This window comes from Nilaparvata lugens, chromosome 2 (assembly GCF_014356525.2).
Source record: "Nilaparvata lugens isolate BPH chromosome 2, ASM1435652v1, whole genome shotgun sequence".
In the NCBI taxonomy this organism is placed as follows: Eukaryota; Metazoa; Arthropoda; class Insecta; order Hemiptera; family Delphacidae; genus Nilaparvata; species Nilaparvata lugens.
In genome coordinates, this window is record NC_052505.1 from 71,650,150 (window position 1) to 71,675,183 (window position 25,034).

Genomic DNA, 25,034 nt, shown 5'->3' on the forward strand with positions numbered 1-25,034 from the left:
AAAGTTGCGGTACTGGAGTTCCAAGGAACAATTCGAAAAAGAATTCAACGATTTTACAGAGTTTCTTCTTATTGATAAATACTCATAGTTTGCAATTAATGATCATCAATGTACTCGAAACATTAGAGGTCTTGAGAGGAGCAATGCACTCACACTACACTACAGATAATACCAATTAATTATACTCATAAAATTATTTAGTTTTTATCACAGGACACAGATAATACCAATTAATTATACTCACAAAATTATTCAGAGTTTTATCACAGAACAATATTTTTAGTAAGATTTTCTCAGATCATAATTTGTACAGATATTTCAATTAATTATCAAGCAGGGAAGAAATGGATTCACATCAAGACATAGCTTATCAAGTGGATTGATTGATAAGTCTATAGAAAAGTAGACTTTTATAACTGCGTTTCATGTATTTTTCTAGCTAAAAAACGTAGCAGCTAACTCAGGAATAAAGAATCCTACATAAAGTTGGCTTAGCTTGATAGGCTCATATCTCATATCTGTGCTTGAATGCTTTCTGCCGTCGTTTATGGAAAAAATCCAAGTAAAGTGAGTAGGATGAATTGAACAGGTAGACGCTTTGTTTTTGGGCAGCTCAGTGGAGACTGGAAATACGATTCAGACTTTCCAAGCAAATACAGAAATCACATTGATGATTGAATTTCTTGCAATTGTGAAGATTGGAAGCTGAGACTTGTAAGAAGACCATTGGAAAACGTATCACGAAATAATGCTGAAGCTGGTCTATTCGACTGGGGAATGTGAAGTATGCACTGGAGTTTGGCTGGAATGATCAATCGCTAACCTAGATCGGATAACGGGAGCAGAGAGCAAGGAAATGTTTTAAATGTAATTTAAAACTATAGTTGGGAAATATTATTTAAAACGTGAGCCGAGGATGCGGACACCGCTGCTCAAGTAAGTACACATATTAACATATAAATTACAATATAATTGCGCTGAATTTATTAAAGCCCCTGTTTCTGAAATAATTTATAATTTGCACAATGTTTTTACATGGGTGAACCAAGCTGTACAAGGAAGCAGTAAAAAATAATTTCGTTATAAGAGTATAATTTGAACTCATAAAAATATATTACTAAATAGCGTATAATATGAACCGGCTAGAGGATGAGCAGTCCAGTAGCAGGAAGGAGGAAGGAGGCTCCGTCGACTTGGACAAGACAAAGCTTGTCACACACCGGCCAGAGGCGGACGCCTCCCCCCCCCCCCACACCACCCACATTATTATGAGGAGAGCCACTGATAAACATCTCCAAGCAATGAGTAGGGAGAGAGAGAGAGAGTGTGAGAGAGCTCTCAAGAAATCAAGTTCGACTCTGATCTCACGGCTTGATAGCAAACAACTATAACTTATATTGGACATTCAAAACGGCTTGTCTGTTAATGGAATAAATAAAAATTATTGCGTAGGGAGCACTATAAACTAGGAAATTCAGCCTAATGACTTGAATTTGTGCAAACATAAAATAAGGCATGATATCTGACATTTCATCTTATCTGAGGAATAGAATCTCAAGTGATAACCATCGTTAAAAACTACCAATGGAAAAAAGTTCTCATAAATACTAGTTACATATTTTATGTTACAATGATGGGTGTGAGGGATATGAATGAGTAAATCTGATTTTATTGAATTGGATGAGTCTAAATTTCACATTTTAATACTATCAATATTATTCAAAGAATGGAAGTAAGCGTATTCTTCTAGCATAAAATTTGATATTTGAAAAAATAAAATAAATATATGGACCAACCAATGTGATTTGTATTGCATAAGTACCCATTTGAAATCCAATAAAATTACATTCTTCAGTTTGAAAAACTTCAAACGACCAACATGTTTACAAATCAAATGAATTACAGAGGTGTAAGAGACGTCACGTTTCACGTCATAGGGGGCGTTTCTGTTTGGGTAAAAAAATTGTGTGTACTTGGTACAATGTGAATGAATCTTTCCCATCGAATGGATTGATTAAAGCAGTGACTCATACAAATTTTAGCATGATGATGTCGCATATATTCGAATTAAACATGTCATGGAAAACTTTAAAATCAGTGATGAAAAGATGAAAAGGAAAGTTTCTAAAAGCTGGTGCTCCTTTCTGATCTGAGAGCCAAGAGCAATGACCAGCAAATAGGATGGGAAGATCATATTTGCAGCTGACGCGAGAAAAAGATCTAATGGCGAAAGTGTATGCTGTAATCCGACGAATTCCATTTGACTAAACCGTTTGTTGATTCACGTTGAGCAGAATTTATCTATCAAAAAAATGTCAGTTAATAAATCGGCAGCATACTCGGCTGAGAGCTGAGACCCCCGCTGGGTGCGACATTCATACTGAATGACGACTGCTTGTTTCTTGCTCGCATCGTTATCTAGTAATAACCACAATTTACATAGTAACTAATAACTTCACTGCTCTAGACTCCATAAGTTGCAGCCGTGTACCTTTCTTCCTCCTATTTCTTCTCCTCCTCGCAATGCTAAGTAGCGAATCTACAAGCGCCTTGCAAGTAATGGCACTCCTTAATTCTATAAGACGTATTTTCAACTGCTTAATAATATTGTAAGGTGTATTTTTAACAAGCTGAATACTTGTTATAAGTTACATTCATGCTCTGTCATTTAATTTAGTAATAAATTCGCAGTAAATATTCATCAAAATACTTTATGAATATGATAATGTTCATTAACAAAGAATGTCAATGTCATGACAGAAAACTCAGCATCAACTGATATGAATTAGTTTAGTTTCAAATAGAAACAACTTCAAATTATTCAAGCTTCATGTGAAAGCTATGTTAGTGACAAGTTGTAACTGACGTCACATGCTTGTTTCAAGTGAACTGTGAACATAATGCCAATATATTTTCGATCATCTTCCAGCATGAACCAAACTTTTACTAGAATGTATGCCTGTTAAAAAATGCAATGCAGAAAAGTATAATTAGTTAGGAAATATATTATTGTTTTTGTAAATTTGGAACATTGAAGCTCGTATTGTTCACTGCACTTCTTTTGAATCGATATAATATCATCGACCATAACTTTAACATCAACATTTCTCTACCTCTAAATTCAAAATAAAGCTCTAATTCAGCCAATTTCATCAAACACTCTTTCATCCGTCAAACAAAACTACTTCAAAGATAAACCTGACAATTTAGTCTGCAAAGCTAATTCTAGAAGAGTATATATCTTTTACAAGCTAGAAAACTTATCCAATAGTCCAGGCAATGGATGCTCAAAAAAGGGTATAGTATGGAGGGAAATGTTTGGAAGACAATTTTTGACCCCACAGTTCTGTTGAGGGAAGTAAGGAGGTAAACATATAAAAAGTCCCCACCCTTACCCACTGTGCTAAGGGGGTGGGGGTGGTTTAAGGTACCATTTTTTGGTTTCTCGCATAAAACTCAAAAACTGTGTATCTTAAGGACTTGACTGTCATATAACAAATAAAAGCTTACATAATTTCCTACAATATTAATTTATCCTACAACTTTTTTTATATCTCCTCTAGTTTTCAAGATATCCGCACATTTTTGAGAAAAACACGTTTGCCACCAATTTTTTTGCTCTCATAACTTTTTAAAAAGAGACGGAAAAAATCCATATTGATTATGAACTCATAGAGCATTGAATTCTCTTCAATTTGATGTATAATTTCACACTTTTACGAAATTTCCTACACCTTTTCAATTGACATAACTAACTATTCGAAAATGAAGCTTGCTAAATTGTCTACACTTTTCGTTCAGTGGAATTTTATGATATCCCCAACAGTTCAGGAGATATTGAATTCGCTCTTCAAGGAGTGAAATTGTTAAAATAACAGGTTTTTATCCACTGTTTTGCTCTTTCAGGGCTTTTAACTCTTTAACAATGCATAATAAAAACTGATGCTTACCACCGTAGGTTTGTAGAGCATTGAATTCTCTTTGGAAATTGGGGTGGGGACTTTTGATATGTTTACCTCCTTACTACCCTCAACAGAACTGTGGGGTCAAAAATTGTCTTCCAAACATTTCCCTCTATAACCTCTCCTTGACTGGACTACAACGTTGTCTTGGAAACATCAAGTTGTTGATTATGTCTCTCTGACAATCATCAATCACTGGAATACAAAATTTTTAAGAAGCAGCTTTCTGAATCATTCTTGGAATCATCAGTATTTTTGGACTATTCATTGAATATATGACTCTGTTATCTACAGATGAACAAGCACTCCAGTAATGGTATTTCTTTTCCCAAGTATGATGCCCAGATAAGCGGGAGGATAATGAGATTGGTGGATCTACAGCTTTTGATCTATCTTGAGCCATTAGATAGATAATCTACATTTCTCTCAAGTTGAAGATATCGTTTGATTTGATACTAGCTTCAATTTGGAGCATTTGGTATTTTCCAACTTCCTATAGCAATATTAAATAAAATAATCCAAATGTTTTAGAGATATAAGTTGAAGATATAATTTGATATGATACCATCTTCAATCTACAGATGATTAAGCACTACAGAGGCGATGTTTTTGTCATGAAGAGGAGAGAAGACAAAGATAGCAACCGTCAATGTCCTGAAAACAAATGTGAAGCATTGTAGCGGGGTGGGGGGTGCAGTGAATGCAGTGGGAGCATGTCCGCTGTCCAAGTCCAGCACACACGAGGAAAAAACAGAGGAACAAGAAAATTATTGTAGCAGAGTTTCAGTGTGAGGAACAAACAAAAGCAAAGTTGGGAACTGTGTGTTGGTCTGGTTCCCGCGCCGTAACATGTAACGCCCGCGGCGCTGCACTCAAGCAGGGACAAAGAAACAATCAAGACTTTGTCACCTTTTCAAAAGAAGCCGAGCAACAGTGCTAGTAATTATAGTTTGAAAATCGTTCGGAAACTGGCCTACAACCAACAAGTACGCACTTATTCTTCACTCTCGCTTCCCCTCACTCACATTCCTCTTTCTCACTTCTCTCTCACTCTCTCTCACACAAACACACACACATACACTCTCTCTCTCTCGATGACTCCCCATGTAGCTCCTCACGAACAAACACAAGTATTATTATCATTATTACAATCACCAAGTAATGTTGTCTCGCAGTCACATAGCTTGATGTCTTGACTTGTCTGAGTAGACTTGGAAGGACTGACTACAATTTATTTTTTATTGTACCGACACTATCGCTTTAAAACGGGAAGATCCTTGATTATGAACAAATTCAACACCACTTCCCCAAGTTGGTGCATTGGAGCATTGGAGACGTACGGTACAGTAAAGTCATTACTGTGCTTGAGTTTTCAACTTCTCTTCTTTTTCTCCTTCCTGTTTCCCCCGTTTTCATATCCTTTCCCTTCTGCTCAACTTGCCTATTACCCTAACCGTACTACATGAAAAACCATAGCTGGTAAGCTATTTTCCTCTCTCTCTTCTTTGCAGGACATTACTCTAAGCACCTAATTGTTATTAGTGTTTACATCGTTGTATTATATCTTTGTTTTTAATCAGTTGTAGTGTGTTTTATATGAATTGATCATCCATTTCTACAGGGCTACTTGATAGTTTATCAGATAGAATCTTAAGTAACGTTTAATCTCCTTAAGTAACGATTTCGGGTCCCTTTATCAAGTGCCCAAATGCATTATTTTTAATTAAAGAAATATTCTAATCATTCATTATGATCAAGTATAATATAATTAAACTGAGATTTATTTATTTGATTCATTATAGTTAATAATAAATTATTGCTTCTGACCTGGAAGCTTCCAAAACAGGAGCCGCCGGGTAGGGTAACAAAGCAGACGTAGGGGGCGCTTGCCGAAGGCACCGACTCGTAAATGACTAGAGCGCCGTTCCTCAGGTCCGCACCTCGCGTTTGCTTCATCTGCCAGAATTCCTGCAATGCCTCCACAACGTCAACTGCAACACACAACACAACAAAACTCAATCAATATGAAGAAGCTAGCCAGTGATATTCATATCGGGTTTTCCTTTCTTTTTAATTCTCTAGCAAAATTCTTTCTTATTTTCTTTTTGCACTTTGTATTTGTCTTTCTTTCTTCTTTCTTTATTTACTTGTTCGTCATAATTATGAAACTGCATTAAGGGAGCAAAGCTTTCGCAGTACATGATACATCAAAGTTTAATCTAATATAATACTACCATCCTTCATATTTCAACTCTAATCGTCAATAGAACACAACAGATTTCACATAACATACATTAATCAAACATTAACCAACAAGGAAGTCTGCTAATCTGTAAGGACACAATACAATAGGGAATCCTGTCTTCTTTTATCCTATACTTGAAATCTTTGAAGTGTCATATTTATTTTGTCCTAGTTTATTCAACTTTTTTAACTTGTTTTTGAATTGCGAATAATATTTTGATTTGATTTGATTCATGTGATTTTGGTATATTTCTATGCTGGAATGCACCAAGCCACCAACTATCGGTAATTAACTGCTCATACACATTGTAATTGGATCAAATCAAATCTATAATATGATAAAGGAAAGAATCGACTTATACCCGTACGGGATAGGGAATTCACAAATGACGCATCATCACGTCTGAACTACTGGACTGGTTAACTTGAAATTCTTCGTATAGATTCTTAATCTACCGAGGATGCTTATAGGCCTACTTCAAATTCTCCAAGATTTCAGTTCAACAAGTTTGTAATTGGACCTTTGCGGAGCACGGGTTACCTGCTAGTATAAAATAAAATAATTGATTCTTAAGAACATTGAACAATGTTATAACAAAGACAAATTAAATCAAAATCTTGATCGTTGAAAGCATTAAACAATGTTATAACAACACCAAAATACAAGTCAAAGTAGTCAAATAGATCGCAATTGGAATGATCACTTTTCCTACTATACTCAATCAATAGAATTTATGTACAGCTGCTTCCTGACACACAGATCATACAATTTTTCCCACAAACCGATCCTCTATGTGAAATGTCATCAAATGGCGGGCATCACGCTGCAAGGCTGGCTGGCATTGAACTGATGGTAAGCTTACATCAGGAGTCGAATCGGTATTGGGAGTGATTGATGCTCCATCTTGGATAGAACAACAAAGAGAAAGAGGTCGCACTTGAATGCATTAATGCCAGCAACTAGTGGCTAGTGGCGTGCTGGTGACTCACACTCATCTCCTCTTCGCTCTAACCTGAAATGCTGTCGGGTCCAGTTTTTCTGTTTGTATTTTTTCTTCTTCTGATTCGTTTTCTTCTTCAGCTTCTTCGTACTCATCCTCTTCAATGTCGCACCGACTTCGTTACCGATGATAAACGGCTGGCTACGTCCAATGCAGAGTGGGCGGTTCTGATTGTTTTGGGAGCAAAATTTTCTGAGTGATCAAGCGGATAAACACATTGAATCCTGCTCGTGAGTTGCCGACTTGAGTCCGTTAATTTTTCTTCCAAAAAACATACCTTCTTTGGAGCATTCACAAAGTGCTTCTTCCTGGCAGGAGACTTTCTTTTATTGGGCAGCAATCAAGTGAGGATGGCCGCCACGCCGTATGTCAACAGAGGGGCAAGAAACAAGAATGCGCCTGGCTTCCTCTTCGGTTCGTCAACAAAACGTTTCCGTCGCATCCTCTACCGTCTACCTTCTTCTTCTGAAATATCTTTTCTCCTCGTGGGATTGTGTCGGTTATTTATATAATGCCAAGACTTTTTCAGCGTCTCGACTTGCCTGGGCGCAGTCACATAGGCCTACTCTCCGTCCACAGCCTCATTTTTTGCGGTGGCATTGTTTGCTAATTACAGTTGAGCGGCGAGTGCAACAGGACTGTGGACGCATGACGTTGACGATGCTCGGCTCAGTGACAACTGGTTCTGCAGTTGCGGCCCCTCTCACCGCCACCACTCCCCCTCTCCACTTGACCGCGATCGCAGACCCCAAAGTTCAGTTCACCAACCCGATGCACAGCAGTGCAACCTGCCCTGCACATAATAATCAGCCAATGTCAGTGCACTGTCAACAAAAAACTTCCGCTTGGCTGCTATGTGGCGGTATCCGGCTCAATAATTGATTGTGTCCTCTGAAAAAATGTCGCGGCAGATCCTTTATCTCGATTCGATTCTCAAGTCACACTTTTCTTACAACAAGTTCATAATTGCATCAGAATATGTTCGTAATTTACATTCGGGATCAACAGTTTGTGCACGGAACAAAATATTAGACTTGAAATTAATCACGACGTTATTGTGAGAGCTTCAAGTTGTCTTTGTTGACTTTTCTACAAGCATACATTTATGACTTAGTTCATATTGAGTATAGTATATGTTTCCAAATTATTAAAGATATAAGAATAGATCAAAAGATCCGGAAAATAATGATCATGCAACCTACATAGAAGATGCATGAAGACACGAAGAAGAATTGAATTCACGGATAAACTGTTGACATTGTTTGAGATGGAGACTAGGAATAAGTGTGGAGATAGATTTTCGCCTATGTATTTGACATAGTTCCTAGAAGTGGTATCGAAAGCTATGAGAAGATATTCAAAGAAAGCCCCTCTCACATGGAATGAATCCCACCTGGACCTAACGTACGATATCATCCTTGTTTTGCAGATGATCGTTCAGTACTGGCAAACTCGGGCTAAGATGCAATCAAGCAGATAGAAAATGGAAATATTCTCTGATAAGCAGTATCTAATGGGAGTGAATTTAAGGAGATTGGTTATTAAGTTCTTTTTTTGTTATATTGTAGTTGTTTCCAGGTTTTAAACTTATATGAACTAGTTTATAAATTTGGATTATAATTTTGAATTGAGTAATATGGCAGAGTAGAGTAAAATTTTGAGTAGAGTAAAATTGACAAGTTAAATTAGCAACAACATTGTTACAGTTGTCCTTTAGCTTGAGAGTATTATTATGTTAACTTACACGTGGGTCAAATTAGTGCAGTTATCAGGGCATTTTCAGGTACCTGTTTTGCTTCTATGAAATCTGACTATATATAGAAATGCTTTGAAATACAGTGACCGACTTGGAAATTTGACAAATTGCACTGAAATTGGGCTCTGTCGTTGCACATTTGAAAAAGGAACATGTCATGTACATGTCATTGATTTTGGTGGAAGAGTCAGTCGGAAGAGATTGAAACAATGCGAAAGGCAATGCAATGGAGAAAGCTTGATGAAGAATTGCAGGCGTTGAGGGTGCAGATTTTTTTACTTATTATCAAGTTATTGATTGATAATTTAACATCTTCCCCACATTTATGTAGATTGGGAAGTTGCAGGGCGCTATTGTGATAAGCTGTGACCTGTTTCATCCGTGCAGCGCACGATATGAGTACAAATCACAGAAATCTACCTATATTATCATTTGAGTGGTGCACGCGCAATCACCTGCACTAGCCTCATTGGTCGTTATCAACGCTTGCTCGCACGCGCATTCTCAACCCATTTTGGCCTGGTAACTTGATTGGAAAAGAAGATGAATGCTCTCTGTTTTAATTGGACTTAATAGTCAATTGGAGCTGATAGTTTACCCTGGCACAGGAACCAGCAGCAACAGCTCCAATAATCACACGACTGAGCTCGGCCATAAATATCTCTCCGATGGCAGATTATTTATGTTACAATGACACTTCACCGTGCTATGCACACGCCCCCCCCCCCCCAACTCTATCTTCATCATGCCAATGAGCTTCTTCGTCCCCATTCCTTCTCATTAATACTTGCATTCCTCCTTCCTCGGTTCTTCTGTGAATATTTTTTATTTCATCTTTTCCTGCCCCAGCAATAGGAAACAGGAGTATGCAAAATTAACAATCCAGATTCCACTCCTGTTGCAGTCTCTTCATATTTTCCGGAGCGTATCGACTGTGTTTATAATTTGAAATTGGTAATTCATTCCTTTGAACATCATTACTATAATTACTATATCAATAATTGAAATAATAATAGAAAAGTGAAAGGTTATGAGAGAACATAATTTCCTCCAATTGATCTATGTTTAAAATGATTAATTATGACAGGTAGGAAGTAGCTTGATTTTGAAGTCAATATTAATAGCTTTGTTTTTTTTAGTTTATACGGTGAGCATGAAATAATGGAGAGAATTAACAATTAGAATTGTTTATATTGGGAAATTGAAATCTCCAAGATTAAGGAAAATTAGTCTCCACCAACTCCAACCACCACCGCTAACGCTAACAGACACCCCTCACCTAAACCTCCATTCGCCTCTCTCCAATTATTGAAAAAAACCAGAAATTCAATTACTCCAACAAAGTGAGCTTGATTTAAAGAGCCAATAATCACAAAATATTAAAATCAGGCAAAACAGAAGGCTGAGTGCCCCATTAGATAATACCGGGACGGTACAAAGATAGCAATATGACAAAGTGATAATATATACAAAAAAGTGAGCTTGATTTAAAGAGCAGTCGGAGAAGAGATTGGAATAAAGCAAGAGGCAATGCAGTCTGCAGTGGATAAGGCTTGTTGATCAGATAGCAGCGGAATAGATGGCGGAATAGCAACCGTCGAAGGCCTTCACCAACTTTTCACAATTCAACTTCACCAACTTTTCACAATATCGCTCGTCACTGACTGCCACTGTTTTGGATAAACTTTACGAGAAATAATTATGGAGTTTTAACTCGAGAATTAGCCCTACCAATTTGGCTATCTTTACGAGAGATATGAAATATATTTACTCCATAAATGTGACATAAACCTCTACAACAAAAAGCCACAACTTATGCGTTGCTTTTGAAAACCGAAGCCCACCCACCAGATTCAACAATCAATAGCTCTTCATTGTTGATAGATTTTTCGAATACATTCCAAACAATTTACTAACAAGCAAAGTGCAGATTCAAATTTCATTGGAGATTCTCTCCATTATTCTCTTCCTGTAAGAAGAAAGGCGAAAACAACGGTAGATTGAGAACAACTTGCCCTTAATAAAAAATTGAAGTCTATCTAATTCAATCAGGTGGAATTCGCCTTGTTGAGGAATAGTAATTGTTGGGAGAGTGCACATTGAAATCTATCAGTACACAGAGCAGAAATTGTACAGACCAGCGCACGCATTTTCACATGCACATTACACATTGAGAGAGTGAAAGAGAGAGAGAAAGAGAAGGATGGGACGTGAGCAGTGAGCAGCGAGCACGTTTGAAGGCGAGTACCATGATTGACGAGGGCTTTATCATTACAATAATAACCCATCATTATTCTGTATTATGTGGAAGCTGTACGTGAAATTGAAGTGCACTTGACCACTTGGTTCGGTTTGACCTCTTGGCCTTTACTTAGGTTAACAGCGAGCAAAAACATCTTCAATGAACTGTTTTCAAATGCCACAGAAGTTTCACATGCTGCCACAGTTTATTTTTCTATTGAACCCTAGAGCTTGCGCAGTCTTATCTTTGAGAGACAGTAATGACTTGAACGGTGGAGAGACCAATGAAGATAGTAGCCAAATCAATAGAGTAAGAGGTGATAACAGCACTTTTAAATAATATTCTCTGAGAAGCATCTTGTAATTGCAGGAATTTTGCAAGTTTCTCACCGAACTCGCCGGTATCATTATAAATATTTGCATTACTTTCAGCGCAGCTATTATGTAGATCAGAATGATGATGAGGTAGAGAGATGCAACATGGATGAGTGAGTGCGTAGGCCAGTGAGGCTGAGCTGCGCTGAGCAGAGCAGGCGGCCTGGCCGCAACTCAACTGCACTTATAGGCAAAACACACGAGCGTTGCAGAATTATAATGGCAGTCACTACTCAAGTCAAGAGCACATATTACCTGCTAGTCTGTAAAAATTCTTTCTCGTAAACTACAATTACGGGTAAGTAAAATCTTCCCTGTACATTTTACTGCGACAATTACCCGGTAATAAAAAGCATTTGTTATGGCTACTGCGTTTTAAATTCCAGTATGGAAATGTTGAGTCGTTTGTAATCAAACTGCCGTAAAAATCAAACTTTACGAATCGAGAATAGAGTTAAAATGCAACATACGTCCCAACTTTATCCCTTGGTGTATTACAACAATTAGCAAAGATAATTCCAAGCAAACAACTCCTCGTTCTTATTCACAATCAGTTGATGACCACCGAACATAAAATCAAGATTATATTGTTTTAATAGCGCAATCACTCATGCAAAACTTATAATGTTACATTACATAACATAAATAATTATTCAAGAAACATTACTTAATGACGTACCGTAGCTAATTTTACAGTTTGTGAGATTGGGAAAGACATAATGAAAAAAAAACTTCGTTGAAAATAATTCACATGAGAAACAAATTCCCAATAACCCCAACCCTCAACCTAATCCCTAACCTAATCAAGCATAACCTAATTAAATAAAATGCCCTCCTTCATAATATGCCCTGGGTCCTCCTCAATTTGTTCAACTTTTTAACTATACATTTCAGTACAAGAGTGATACAGTCCTTTTTGGTTTAGCACATTGAGATGAAGAGAAAAATCAGAAAAGTGACCGCAAAGCAGCTATTCCTCTTCATTTGAATAAATTTCAAATTATTTACTATTTCAAACCCTAGTTAGACCTTCATTATCGGAACTTTCTGTAAATTCAGTCTCAAAATACTTGAGGTAGGGATTTTTTGTTTCCAAAATCCAGTAAAGATCTAACAGTAAAATTCTACTTATTTAATGGAAACGACTTGATATTGTCTAAGCCAATGATATATTAAAATAATCTGAGATACTAGTTTGGTTGTTACAACATTATCAATGTTAACCACACCTCAAGTTCAATCATTGAGGAGCAGAATATTATTTGTATAGTGAGTGTGAAGCCCTACGATTGATTGGCTATTAGCTGTTGACCAATGAAAGTTGAGCTCTATTGTGTTTGGCCGACGCTGGACACGACCAACGACCAAGTACAGTATTCAACATGGAAAGAAACTCAGTACCGGTAACCCACAAAACCAACTGATAAAATGAGTAAGAATGGAAGACTGTATGAATGCACTATGAATGGTCTTCCATTCTTACTCATATAATCCTGTTAGGTTTGTTTATGGGCCATATGCACCATCTACGTTCGCTAATCCACAGTTACATGAAGTTCGCATTTATTATTACATTTCTCATTCCGGGTTTATGAATAGCTGATCCATCTACGTTTAAACCGAGATAGCGCATATGGGCCTAGGTTTCTCTCTGTTGTTTAACGATTCTCATAACTATATTTGAAATAATTGGTTCAGCGTCGGCCAATGACAGTAGAGCTCAACCTTCACCTACAAAATTAATTGTGCTGCTTAAAAATTAAGCTTCAGTGATCCGTGATCTAGTGGATAGAGTGCTTGCGTAGCAGCATAGAGATTCCGGGTTCAAACCCTCTCAATACCAAAAGGTTTTTAACCACATCACTCCCGTGTTAACGGATGGGCACGTTAAACTGTCGGTCCCGGCTAAAGTATGACAGTCGTAGGCCCATTGACGGATTAAATTATATATTCAGGCGGTGGGACATTCCCGCAAGGGACTCCCTAACAACAAAAGCCATACGTATTTACTATTAGGCTAAGCTTTCAGTTCATTACAGATTGATAATTGGGTAGCAAGTACAGTATCAACCGGAACTAGTATCTTGAATTGTTCCAATAAAAATGGTTTTATTCAATATGATATTAAGCACAACATCACCTTCACACAGCACACAACACAGAAACTTTCTACTTATTTGATTCCTCCTATTCTTCTACGTACTATCGTATGTAAACCAAACTAAACTGTCTTTTTACAGTAATAAATTACACCATTTGAAACACTTCACTTGGCATTCTAATGTGATCGATAATTATTGTCATGCATCATTGCTAATGATATTGAGAGTTCCCTACCTTCATGATAGGTGATAATAAAGAAGTAGTAGGAAAAAGTCTATTAAATTTACAAACAGAGAGTATCAATGAAAGATGAAAGAAGTGGGATCGGGTTAGCAGTTAGCACAGCGACAGTCACAACATCAATTTTATCAGACTGTAATTTACATTTAATGCTCCAGGCAACTGAATATATTACCAACTATTTACATGCATACAAAGGTTTATTTAATGAAGTATCGAATCAAACAGTAATCTTCTAATTAAAAATGAGAGAGTTTAATGCTCACATCAACAGCTATTCGCCAAACCTACTTATTCATTATTATCTGCGTTAGCTCCATTATTTTTTCAATTGAATGCGTTTCATTTGTTTCATTATCTGATTGTCCCACGCGAGAAAAAATGGAATTTTTTGCATTATTGGAATTTTGATGCATTATAGATTTAATACTTTCGAATAATCGACTTTGATGATATATAATTGATAATGTCTTATCAATAATATTAATATCGGGGCACCGAGGAGCTTCGCTCGTTATTTATTTATTGATAAACAGAACACAATTCTTTAAACTGATTGTGGAAGGACTAACAGGCACAGCCCAAAACTCTTTCTTCCCCGAATTTTGGTTATACACTACAGAGTGTTTCAGAAGTAGTGTCGAACATTTTAGGGTATTGTTCCTGGATGATAGGAGACTACAAATGTCGTATTAAAGTGTCAAAAACTCAGCGGTTATCCTTATAGCTACCATTTATCTCAAGAACGAAATGTTGTATTGATCTGAAATTTGGAATGAAAATTTATGCTATAAAAACTCAACTTCAAAAAAATAAAATAAAAAACTTTAGATGTATTCAAAATGGCGGCCATTTTTTATTTTTGATTACAAATTTCACGATAACCGTTCACTTTACAGAAAATTTAAAACAGAAAAAAAGTAAGCAAATTTTATCAAAATTTCAAGGAAACCTCATTTATTAAGATTGGTCAGAGAATAAAAGAGAAATTAATTCTTTTCGTACAGCATGCATGATCTGAACAAGAGAGATAATCTGAAAAACATTGTAAAATCAGCTGGATGGCCAAATGGAGCCATACCGAGTTTTAAAGATTCATCTTAAATACAATTGGAATTAAAAATGTAATATTGATGTTCAAATTGTGGAAAGTGGTCATGCATGCATGCAATACGAAAATAATTAATTTCTCTGTAAATAAGTGAGGTATCCTTGAAATCTTGATAAGATTTGCTAACGTTTTTGTCTCTTGTAAATTTTCTGTCAAGTGAACGGTTTTCATGAAATTTGCAATCAAAAATTTAAAACGGTCGCCATTTTGTAAATTTACAACAATATTTTTTTATTCTATTTTTTAAAGTTGAGTCTTTTGTAGCATAAATATTCGTGCCAAATTCCAGATCAATACATCATTTCGTTCTTGAGATAAAAATTCCTTGAGTAAAAAAACAAACAAAATGGCAGCTATAAGGATAATCGCTGAGTTTTGGACACTTAAAATACGACAATTGCAGTCTCCTATCATCCAGGAACAATACCCTAAAATGTTTGACACTACTTCTGAAACACCAAAAAGTAGGTTATGTTACATAAATTTGAATTCAGGTCCAATTTTCAGTCCAAACATTTCAAAACAGAAAAGTTTTAAATCAGCTTTACAAACCAAATTTAATAACAAAATAGCACTCACCAATCACTTGAAACTGTAAAATAATGAATAACTTTGAAAATTATGATAAATATACACTAATTTAGATCATAATATACCATGTCATGTTAACAAATCATAATTATTATTTTGATCAAGTCGATTAAAATTTCTAGATAATGTTTCTCGTGGAATAAGCTGATTGATTGCAAATAGTTTAACAGCTGAACATAATTCTGTCTCTCTTCCACACAGGTACTCGCATCTTCTGTTATCGACAGACGACGAAATTATAATAATGTTTTTCCAAGGATGAATAGTTATTATCCTTTTAATGTCCTTCAGCGAGTTTTCCCAGGGATGAGACCTAGTGCAATCGAATTTTCATATCATAAACCTCTCTATGTTTAGTGACTATGACTCCATGACTACTCCTCTATGACTATGTTCCAAATTTCGTGAAAATCTTTAGAGCCGTTTTCGAGATCCGTTGGTCATAGATAACCAGATATAAAAATCACCAGATAAATATAAAAATATATACAGAAATTGCTCGCTTAATATAATAATAATTATCTTTTTAATGTCCTTCAGCGAGTTTTCCCAGGGATGAGATCTAGTGGAATCAAATTTTCATATCATAAACCTACTGTTCTAAATTTCGTGAAAATCGTTAAGCTGCGTTTACACCGGAGTTAATAACACGAGTTATTAACAAAAAGCTATTAACTTGACTAAATCGTCAAAAATTTCTCTTGACAAAAGTTAATAAATCATGTTTCTAACAGAAAATTCCTTGTTATTAACAAGATCTTGTTATCAATATAATTGACTTCCATATGATTTCATTTAACGAGACTATTCATATGATATAACAGCCGGAATAAAAAGCAGAAAATTGTCTTCAAATTTGAATTGAAACATGTGTGTGATCATTAAAATAATGATCTTCATCTGATCTAATGTAAATAAATTATAATGCGTTTACACCAGAGTTTAAAACAAAAGTTTTCAACATAAGTTATAGTTTGAGTAAAATAAGTTGACACTTGGCCCTCCATCCGAAGAAATGACATGGTTGCCAATTCGTGTAAAATTGCAACTTTCTCAAATTCCAATTCAACGTCAGAATTGGATGTAGAATATCATCCCCGATATCCTAGTAGTGCTAGAAAAGATCCAGGTTTAAAGGATTAAAAGGAAATTTATGATAAAATTGGAAACATCGCGAAAATTTGTTTTTCTTTTGAATATCATTTCTCTCAGAATCATGGGGCGTCGTAATGCGTGATAATTTTATATTAAATTAACGTGGAGAATGTCTCCTTTCTATTGGTGTCTGGATAATTTTTATCCGACTTGTAGTTATGTTTTAATTAATGATTATGTTCGTCAATGTCGAGTCATTTCAAGCAGAAAACATGAAATTTTCGACATGCTGGAAACTTTTTTGTTTCAAAAGATAAGTGGGTGGTGAAAGCGAGAAAGTTTCTCAGAAATAATTAAAATTATATTCTCAATTGTTATTAGGGAATAGCTGTAGTTGTAGGGTAGGAATGCTGGGCGAGGGGGTTGCGGGGAAGATAGTAACCTGTTATTAACAAAATTTACCGACTCTCGATGGATAACATAAATCTTGTTCATAACAAGGAATTTTCTGTTGAAAATACGAGTTATCAACTTTTTTCAAGAGAATTTTTTGTCGATTCAGTCAAGTTGACAACTTTTTATTAATAACTCATGTTATCAACTCCGGTGTAAACGCAACTCAACATGATGTTAGTAACTTTTGTAATAATTAACATCAGTTGATAACAAAAATGTTAAAAACTTGTGTTATTAACTCCGGTGTATAAACGCAGCTTAAGAGCCGTTTTCGAGATCCGTTGGACATAAATAATCAGATATAAAAATCTGGTATGGTACACTCACACAACTTCCCTTGCTCATTGAATTGTAAGCCTCATTATTAAACGAGAATAATTTAGGGGAATAATTTAATGACGATTGGCGGCTACACATTTAAAACTATATGATCAAACTATTGTATATTGTTTTCAGAGTACATTTTCCTTTGTGTGAATATTGGGAAATTTGATGATTTTTGAAAAGTTGTCAAAAAAGCTTAAACCTCATGATTATATTGATTAAAGTACTTGAGACGATACACATACTCTCATTTAACTGTTCTGTATCGGGCAAACTCAATTGTATTAGTATTTGGCTAATAATATTACTTTTTGTGTAGTTGAGAAGTTGATATTGTGGTAATTATTCATAATAAAATCTTTTTATTTATTACTAATAATATTGGATTAAAATTTACACTATGAACAGAGATATTGTCGAATTTATCCATATTAAGGTGGAATAAAAGCGATACTGCCTGTTCCACATAATTTCAATAATTCCACACTTCATGTGGAACTGACAAAGTGACAATATCGCTTTAATTTTCCCTCAATATCAGATTGACCAAATCTATTAATGTTGTTCTGGAAATCTATTTCGTTGTAAGGGCAAATACGATATGATTCATCATTTAAGCGAATCCTCCTACATCCGTAACATTATGCACGATCCTACTGGGATAGCTCGTGCTCCATTCATAATTTCTACACCTTCACGTTTGCGGAATAACTGAAATTGAATCTTCTATGCATTAGATAGATCTTTCAATTAAGTTGCTGTACACATACTGGCTTTACTTGTGGAACACTAACAACAGTAGTAGAGATACCGATGTTGTACGCGTATATTTGATAATAGAAGAAGGTTTAGTGGGGTATTAGTGTAATAGTGGTGGCGGTAGCTGCAGGAGGAGAAGTGGAAGCTGTAGTGGCGAGCGGTTCGCTGATGCAAAGCGCACGTAAAAGATAACGAACCGAGGGCAGAGCGTGAGTTAACTGGAGAAATTAATACGTTCTCCGCAATTTCGCTTTTCCCCTCTTTCAGAACATCCTCCTTTTTCTATCCGGGCATTCAAAGATTACACACCTTCCATGGTACGGTAGGAAACGAGATGAGCATTCAATTATTCCATATCGAATTCTGCTAGTTTTCCTTCCAATCGTGCAAGCAACTCGATATCTTTATTATCTGAAAAGTAAATATTAGACTAAACATATTAACAGCAATAGAATCTCATCAAAGATTTTTCAACAGGTTTATAGAATAATTTAATTACTACTTCATCTTCCTATATGACAATGAATGTGCAATAGAGTATTTCGTAATATTATTTATTATATATTGTTTAAACAGTTATATCCGTTCATCAGACAGTAGTCTGACATTTTTTACAGAGATATGATTCTTTAATACATTTGATAGCGATGGAAGTGATGTTGAGTCGGCTCTTCAAGTGGTCACTCGTCCACTAGAGTATAGCGGCCTCAACTTATATGACAGTCTCTCAACTTATTCGAGCATTAACAGCGCGAAATGATTTTGATACATGCATATTTCGAGGTTATGCGTTAAATCAATTAGATCGGTTCGATGAGAGTAACGGGAAAGACAAACAGAGATTTCAATGAAAACCTTCTAATTAGGTGGTAAGCTGAAGAGGGGGCGAGTCTCATTAAAAAATCATCTATTATAATGGTGTAGAACGTGTGTACTGTGCACAGTGCAGTACTGACGAGCGGTGCGGTGCGGTGACTGTTGGGGCGGGGCACTCGGGTCAGAGATCACATCTATAAAGCTCCTTTCTTCCTTCCTTTTCTGCTTCATTTCCTTCTTTCTTCCTCGCTCCTTCTCCACACTTCACCATCAACACGCCACCTTAAGAATGAACCAGAATGCATTGAAGAGCTGAATGGCAGAGCATTTGAGCTATGCTCGCGGCTTGCGGCTCGTACAGACCCAACAAACAATCAAAAACAGATAAACATCAGCTTCCCCTTCTTCTTCTTCATCTTCATCCTCGTCTTCCGCCCTCCAACTTCTCATCCTCTTCTTCTTATCCTCAATCTCAAACTTATTCACATTATTATTACTACATTCTGGATGTTATTCTCTTCTTTTTCGTTGCTCGCTTTATATCGTCGCTATCTTACGTACAAACTCTCTTGAACGATGTTCATCCTACTCATAAAAGCAAGTTGGCAGTGATTATCAGCTGTTTTCTACCTTGTATGCAACATTCAAGCACACCCTGACTGACTATAAATCCGCCTAAAACAACGGTTTGCCCAACATGCTTTTATTGCTGTTGCAATGCTTACAACATTGATGTTATGTTGTATGTGTTCCAGGATAGCACAACGAAAGAGGAGAATGGTGGGATAGAATAGTTGAAGAATAATCATTAAGAGACAATCTCCAGATCTTCTTTCTCTTCGTCTTCAAAGTCTTCCTATGCTGCTCATAAATTTGATAAATATATCTTTTTTGACATCCTCATTACTAGTAGTTCTGTGAACAGTAGACCTCACGTAGTATTCTCATCCACAAGTACCTGATTGAAACTATAGACCTTATGGAAATACAGCAATAGACTGGCTTCTCCACACATCTGTGTAATCACTTGTCAGCTGATTTATGATGAATAATTCTATAGTCTGTTTTACTTTCCTTGCCCTATTACCATTGGTAAGGAAAGTATTGCTTTCCAAAAAAATTTAAGGTACCCTAATTTCATGTTTTCTATACGTTTCATTACTTTCCTTGCCCTAGGCCTATTACCATAGGTAAGGAAAGTATTGCATTCCAAAAAAATTTGATCAAATTCATACCTGGAATAGTCATTGATAAGCTCTATCAACTGCAACAAGTCCTATATCTGTAAAAATTTCAGTAGCTCAGCCCCATCTATACAAAGTTTGATTTAAGATTCTCAATTATCAGGCTTCAGATACAATTTAAACAAAAATTTTCGAGTGGAAAAGATTGAGCATGAGAATCTCTACAATTAATGCGCAGTAACATTTTCACCTAAAATTAAAAATAAGCACGAAATTCGAGAAAATGTGATTATCCAATTGCAAACTGTTGGCAACTGTTGTTTCTATTTAATGATTCACTATGAAGAGATTGCTAACCTCGTGTGTCTCCAGCGTTATTGCCCTGTCAACAGCTGGCACGAATCTTTGAATAGTAGACTTGAGACGCGCGGGAACACTAGCGTCAGGTGATCAATTTTCATAACGGCAAGGAAAGTTGTGTGAGTGCACCATACCAGATTTTTTACTCTAATATTGGCGTATGAAGGAGGCTCCTTTTTCCATTATCCTTAAAATGCAAAATTTCCAAAAACCTTGTACATACGTCGACGCGCAATTAAAAAAGGAACATACCTGTCAAATTTCATGAAAGTCTATTACCGCGTTTCGCCGTAAATGCGCAACATATAACCGTTTACAGTTTGGCCGGGTGGCACAAACTCTTGTGAATGACCAGTACTACAGAGAGGTGCTCCGTCGACTAACCACTCGGGTTCATCGAGCCCGTCCGGGGATTTCCGATTCGTGGATCCTCCATCACGACAATGCTCCGTCGCACACCTGCCTGCTCGTCACCGAGTAGTTGGCCAAACAGTCGAGGGTAACGTTTCCACATCCTCCTTGCAGCCCGGATATGGCACCACCGGACTTCTTTTTGTTCCCCAATATCAAGAGACAACTTAAGGGGGCGCAGTTTGGGACTCTGGAAAACGTTCAACGTGAACGACGAGGGTTCTAGACAGCATAGAGGTTGCCGACTTCCAGTGAGCATTCAGTGATTGGAAAATCCGGTATCAACGTGTTATCGACTCCAATGGGGACTACTATGAAGATTTCTAAAAAAAATTTTTTACATATTCTGCCAATAAAAAATTTCCTGAGGTCAGTCCGGTTACTTATACAGACCCTGTATTTTTTGTAACATCTCCGATGTTCACATTCGATATTATATAATTTTTATAACTAACCAATTTCATTCTTCAGATCTTTTATAATAAAAAAATGTATAGAAATTAAAAGTCTTTCATTTTATTCGACATAGTCCAATATGCTTGTGCAGTAGTTTTTGCATTCTCCATCTTCAAACTTCATAATAAAGAATAAGACTTATGAAGGGTCATATTTGCAAACAACTGTGTTTTATCAGATAACAAGAGAAAGTATTTAAAATCGAGCCAGATTTATAGCACAGGATCGCAATAATACTGTGCTAGCTGATATAATCAGCTGGGAAAACCTGATAATACATTAGTAGATACACCCGTACAGATAAATGAGAGCTGAACCGGATCTAATATTCTAATTATTGCACTCGAGAAACGCCATAATTTGGGCCGCGAGCGGCATAAATTTCTATCTATATTAGTCTCAATAATCTGCGGACGATGAGTAAAAAACTTAAGTGTTGTTGACATATTATCAATTACAGGGCATAATTTCTATTTATTCAGAATCAGATACGGATTAATTAGAGGGGGAATGACGGAGAGGGACAGAGAATAGCACGGCTATGCAAATGAGACATTGGTCACTCAAGATGGCGGACTCGACTCTCTCTCTCTCACTCTGGATGCTGTCTACCCACCTTGCCTACCACTTACCTGTACAAGTCGGGTCCAGTTGAGTGTGTGTCTCTGTGTGTGTTTAGGTGAGAGTAACCCGTTATACACATATCTTTCACTGCCGACTCCAACACTATTGTTCCCTACTTTCTGAATTATTACCACAACGAAAGATATTACGCACGCCTGAATGAAATTAAAGTCATTGGAAAATGTGCACACCACTCGATGGAGTTGTAGGCTGGAAATATTTTTTCAAATAACAGGGAAGTTGAGTTTGGATGGAAGTTGCTCGCCCACACTGTGCTAATTGGCACTGGACCTGGCACAATACACAATACACAGTCACCGTCTAAGCTCCAAGCAATTCATCAGCAGACAGCAGACATAATGCAAATTGCATTGATCAGATGATCAGCCAACCACACATGCACATCATTCTAATGCACACGGCCCATCGCTATTCTCAGCGATTTTATTATTTTCATCAGTGTTCATAACAAATGCGTGACCGAAAGGCTACATAGAGATACTAACAGAAAAAATACTGATATGAATAACCTATTAAGCAAACTTTACTGACAAATACACGTGTATTAAATCAGCAATATTTATAATGTAAAAGCCTACTGTATAACTGGGAAATGCTACGCCACTCATTCAAGCATTATTCTCTTCGTCAGCATTAGACTTGTGACGTTGAGTGATATTACAGTTATTACTACCTGAAATCTATTTGATGGGTGAGGCTATAGGTAAGGAGGTATTAAAGCGTTTAAATGGTAGTTACCAGAGTCTCATAAAACTCTGTACTGTACAGTTCTGTAACTGCGCTTCTATTCGCTACCTTATATGATAATAATAATAATTATAACAATAATAATAATTATTATTAATGTTAATTAATGTGTGTCTGCCATTCTGCCCATTATTTGCTCAACTTAAAAATTGCTAGATGGTACAAGCCAAATAGATAAATGAGATGAGAGATTGTTAAAATTACATTATTTCCTGAATAAGATTCAAGATGAAAAACAGGTGTGACTTTGATAAACCTTGAACTCTTTTGCAAAACACTTTTAGAAATATCTTTATTGTACTTATTGTTGACGGAATAGTAGACTACACTGCAGATGTAATTTGCATCCTGTTTCTACCAGTATATTGACCATATATTATATTATCTCTAGATTTGTTGTGTGAACTTCATGTGATGCTATCTTGTAGCCAGCAAAATTAATTCATGGGGATCACTATTTACGGAAAGCTTTGTTTCCATATACGCGACTCTTTGATTTCTGTGAATCGAAAAGCATGATGCAGACATAGGATTATGAAACTGAAGTTCTCATAATGGCTACTATCGTACTATGAGTGTACAATTCCGTATATTTTGAATTCATCTCTGGAGTTTTTACTTTCAAAAAAGTAGAATTGAAACAAAATTTAGTTTTATATATAAGAATGAATGATTCAGACGAAATGCTGAATTTTAGAATGAGTGAGCAAATACGATTTTGTATCAATGCCAATTTGTTGCGCAAGTGTAAGAATAAGTAGAATTGAGCTCAGTCTTATCTGGTATTATCTGCACTTTGCTAAGAACACTAATATGATGTTAAACTGGATTTATGATTTACACCATTCTAAAATTGTTTAAGGCTAGAGGGATTCTAGACCTGATTATACTTTATTTTAGATCTTAATGTTATGATTTCAACTCCAACACAATAGGAGCTCCAAAATATAGAAGTTGGTATTAATATTCGCTGTGAAATCAAACAGAAGAGAAAATAAAGTCAAGAAAGATAGAGATCGTATCCAGTGGTTGACAAGTGGATTCCAAAAGTTAGTCACTACGAATCAAATATCAAGAACAAAGACTTATCATAAGTAATTTAGAAGGAGAGGGGATGAGAGGTGTGATGGTTGAGTGGGGGTAGAATAGACAAAGCTTTGTCGCAAGCCGTCAGCTGATTCAGTTTGCGACGGGTGAACGACTCGAGCGAGTGGAGGCTCTCGTGGGAGTCGGTCGCGCAGAGCAAGAGTGCTACAGATAACAGAGAGAGGAGGCTAGTGACAGAGAGAGAAGAGAGTGTGAGAATGAGCTCTGACCGCGCATGGTGCAGCTAGTGTGCTGGTGCTGGTGGCAAGTGCTGGCAGACAAGACCATCATGGCGGTGGTGGTGGTTGCTGCTACATCTCTTTCTGGCACTCACAACAAGATCAGTGGCTGGAGGATGCAGAGCAGAGCAGAGGACGAAGAGCACAAGCAGCAAAGGAGTCGACCCGTACGCGAACTCAACCAGACGCCAGCGAGCACGCCGGACAACTGCGCACTGGGCAACCAGAAACCAGCCAGGCAACGCAGCACAGAGACACAAAAAAGACAAACACATCTCTCCTCCGCACCGCACCGCACCGACCACAAAAAGACCAACAACGCAGAGCCGAAGAAGCGGCGGTGTAGACGAGGAGGAGGCGAAAATAAAGAAGGACGAAGAGTCTCTCCTGCTCCAGACACAGCCAGCCAGCCAAATTAAAACAACGACCAATATGAGCTCTGCTCCTAATATTTCATAATTATACGTTGATGCCAATGAAAACCCACTGTTCGGCAGCATCATTATGTACTATAAAAATTACAAACAAAAGTCCAAAGATTTTTTGTCGCCCTCTAATCGAGCAACAAGTTGCACTTAGCCTGCAGACAACACTACACCTACTCACCTACAATACAGCTACGACAATGACAGTTGTAGCCCACTTCTCAGAGCAGTAAGAGAGTCTACATAACATTTTTCAAATCCTATCAATTTTCATCTGTTCCCAACATTGTGTAGTTTGATTTTGATTTAAAACATAAAAATATCATATTAACAATATTTACTGAGTTTAATTTGAAGTACAACATGTTCAACAAAAGATCCAATAGCTCTAAGATATATCAAAGATA

The 25,034-nt window shown here is 36.6% G+C and overlaps 1 protein-coding gene across 2 annotated transcripts in view; it reads right to left on the reverse strand.

The window, feature by feature from the left end:
• LOC111043985 (protein limb expression 1 homolog) overlaps positions 1 to 24,432 on the reverse strand; it is a 35,973-nt gene extending 11,541 nt beyond the window's left edge. The window contains exons 1-2 of one of the 2 annotated variants that reach the window (XM_022329033.2): positions 24,194 to 24,432; positions 5,790 to 5,953 (exon numbers count right to left, since the gene is read on the reverse strand). In XM_022329033.2, coding sequence (XP_022184725.1) covers positions 5,790 to 5,953; positions 24,194 to 24,254 — 225 coding nt within the window. In that variant the 5' untranslated portion in view covers positions 24,255 to 24,432. Of the gene's footprint in view, positions 1 to 5,789; positions 5,954 to 15,612; positions 15,790 to 24,193 lie in introns of those variants that run through there. The other variant, XM_022329034.2, reaches the window with a different exon arrangement.
• Positions 24,433 to 25,034: the final 602 nt, after the last annotated feature.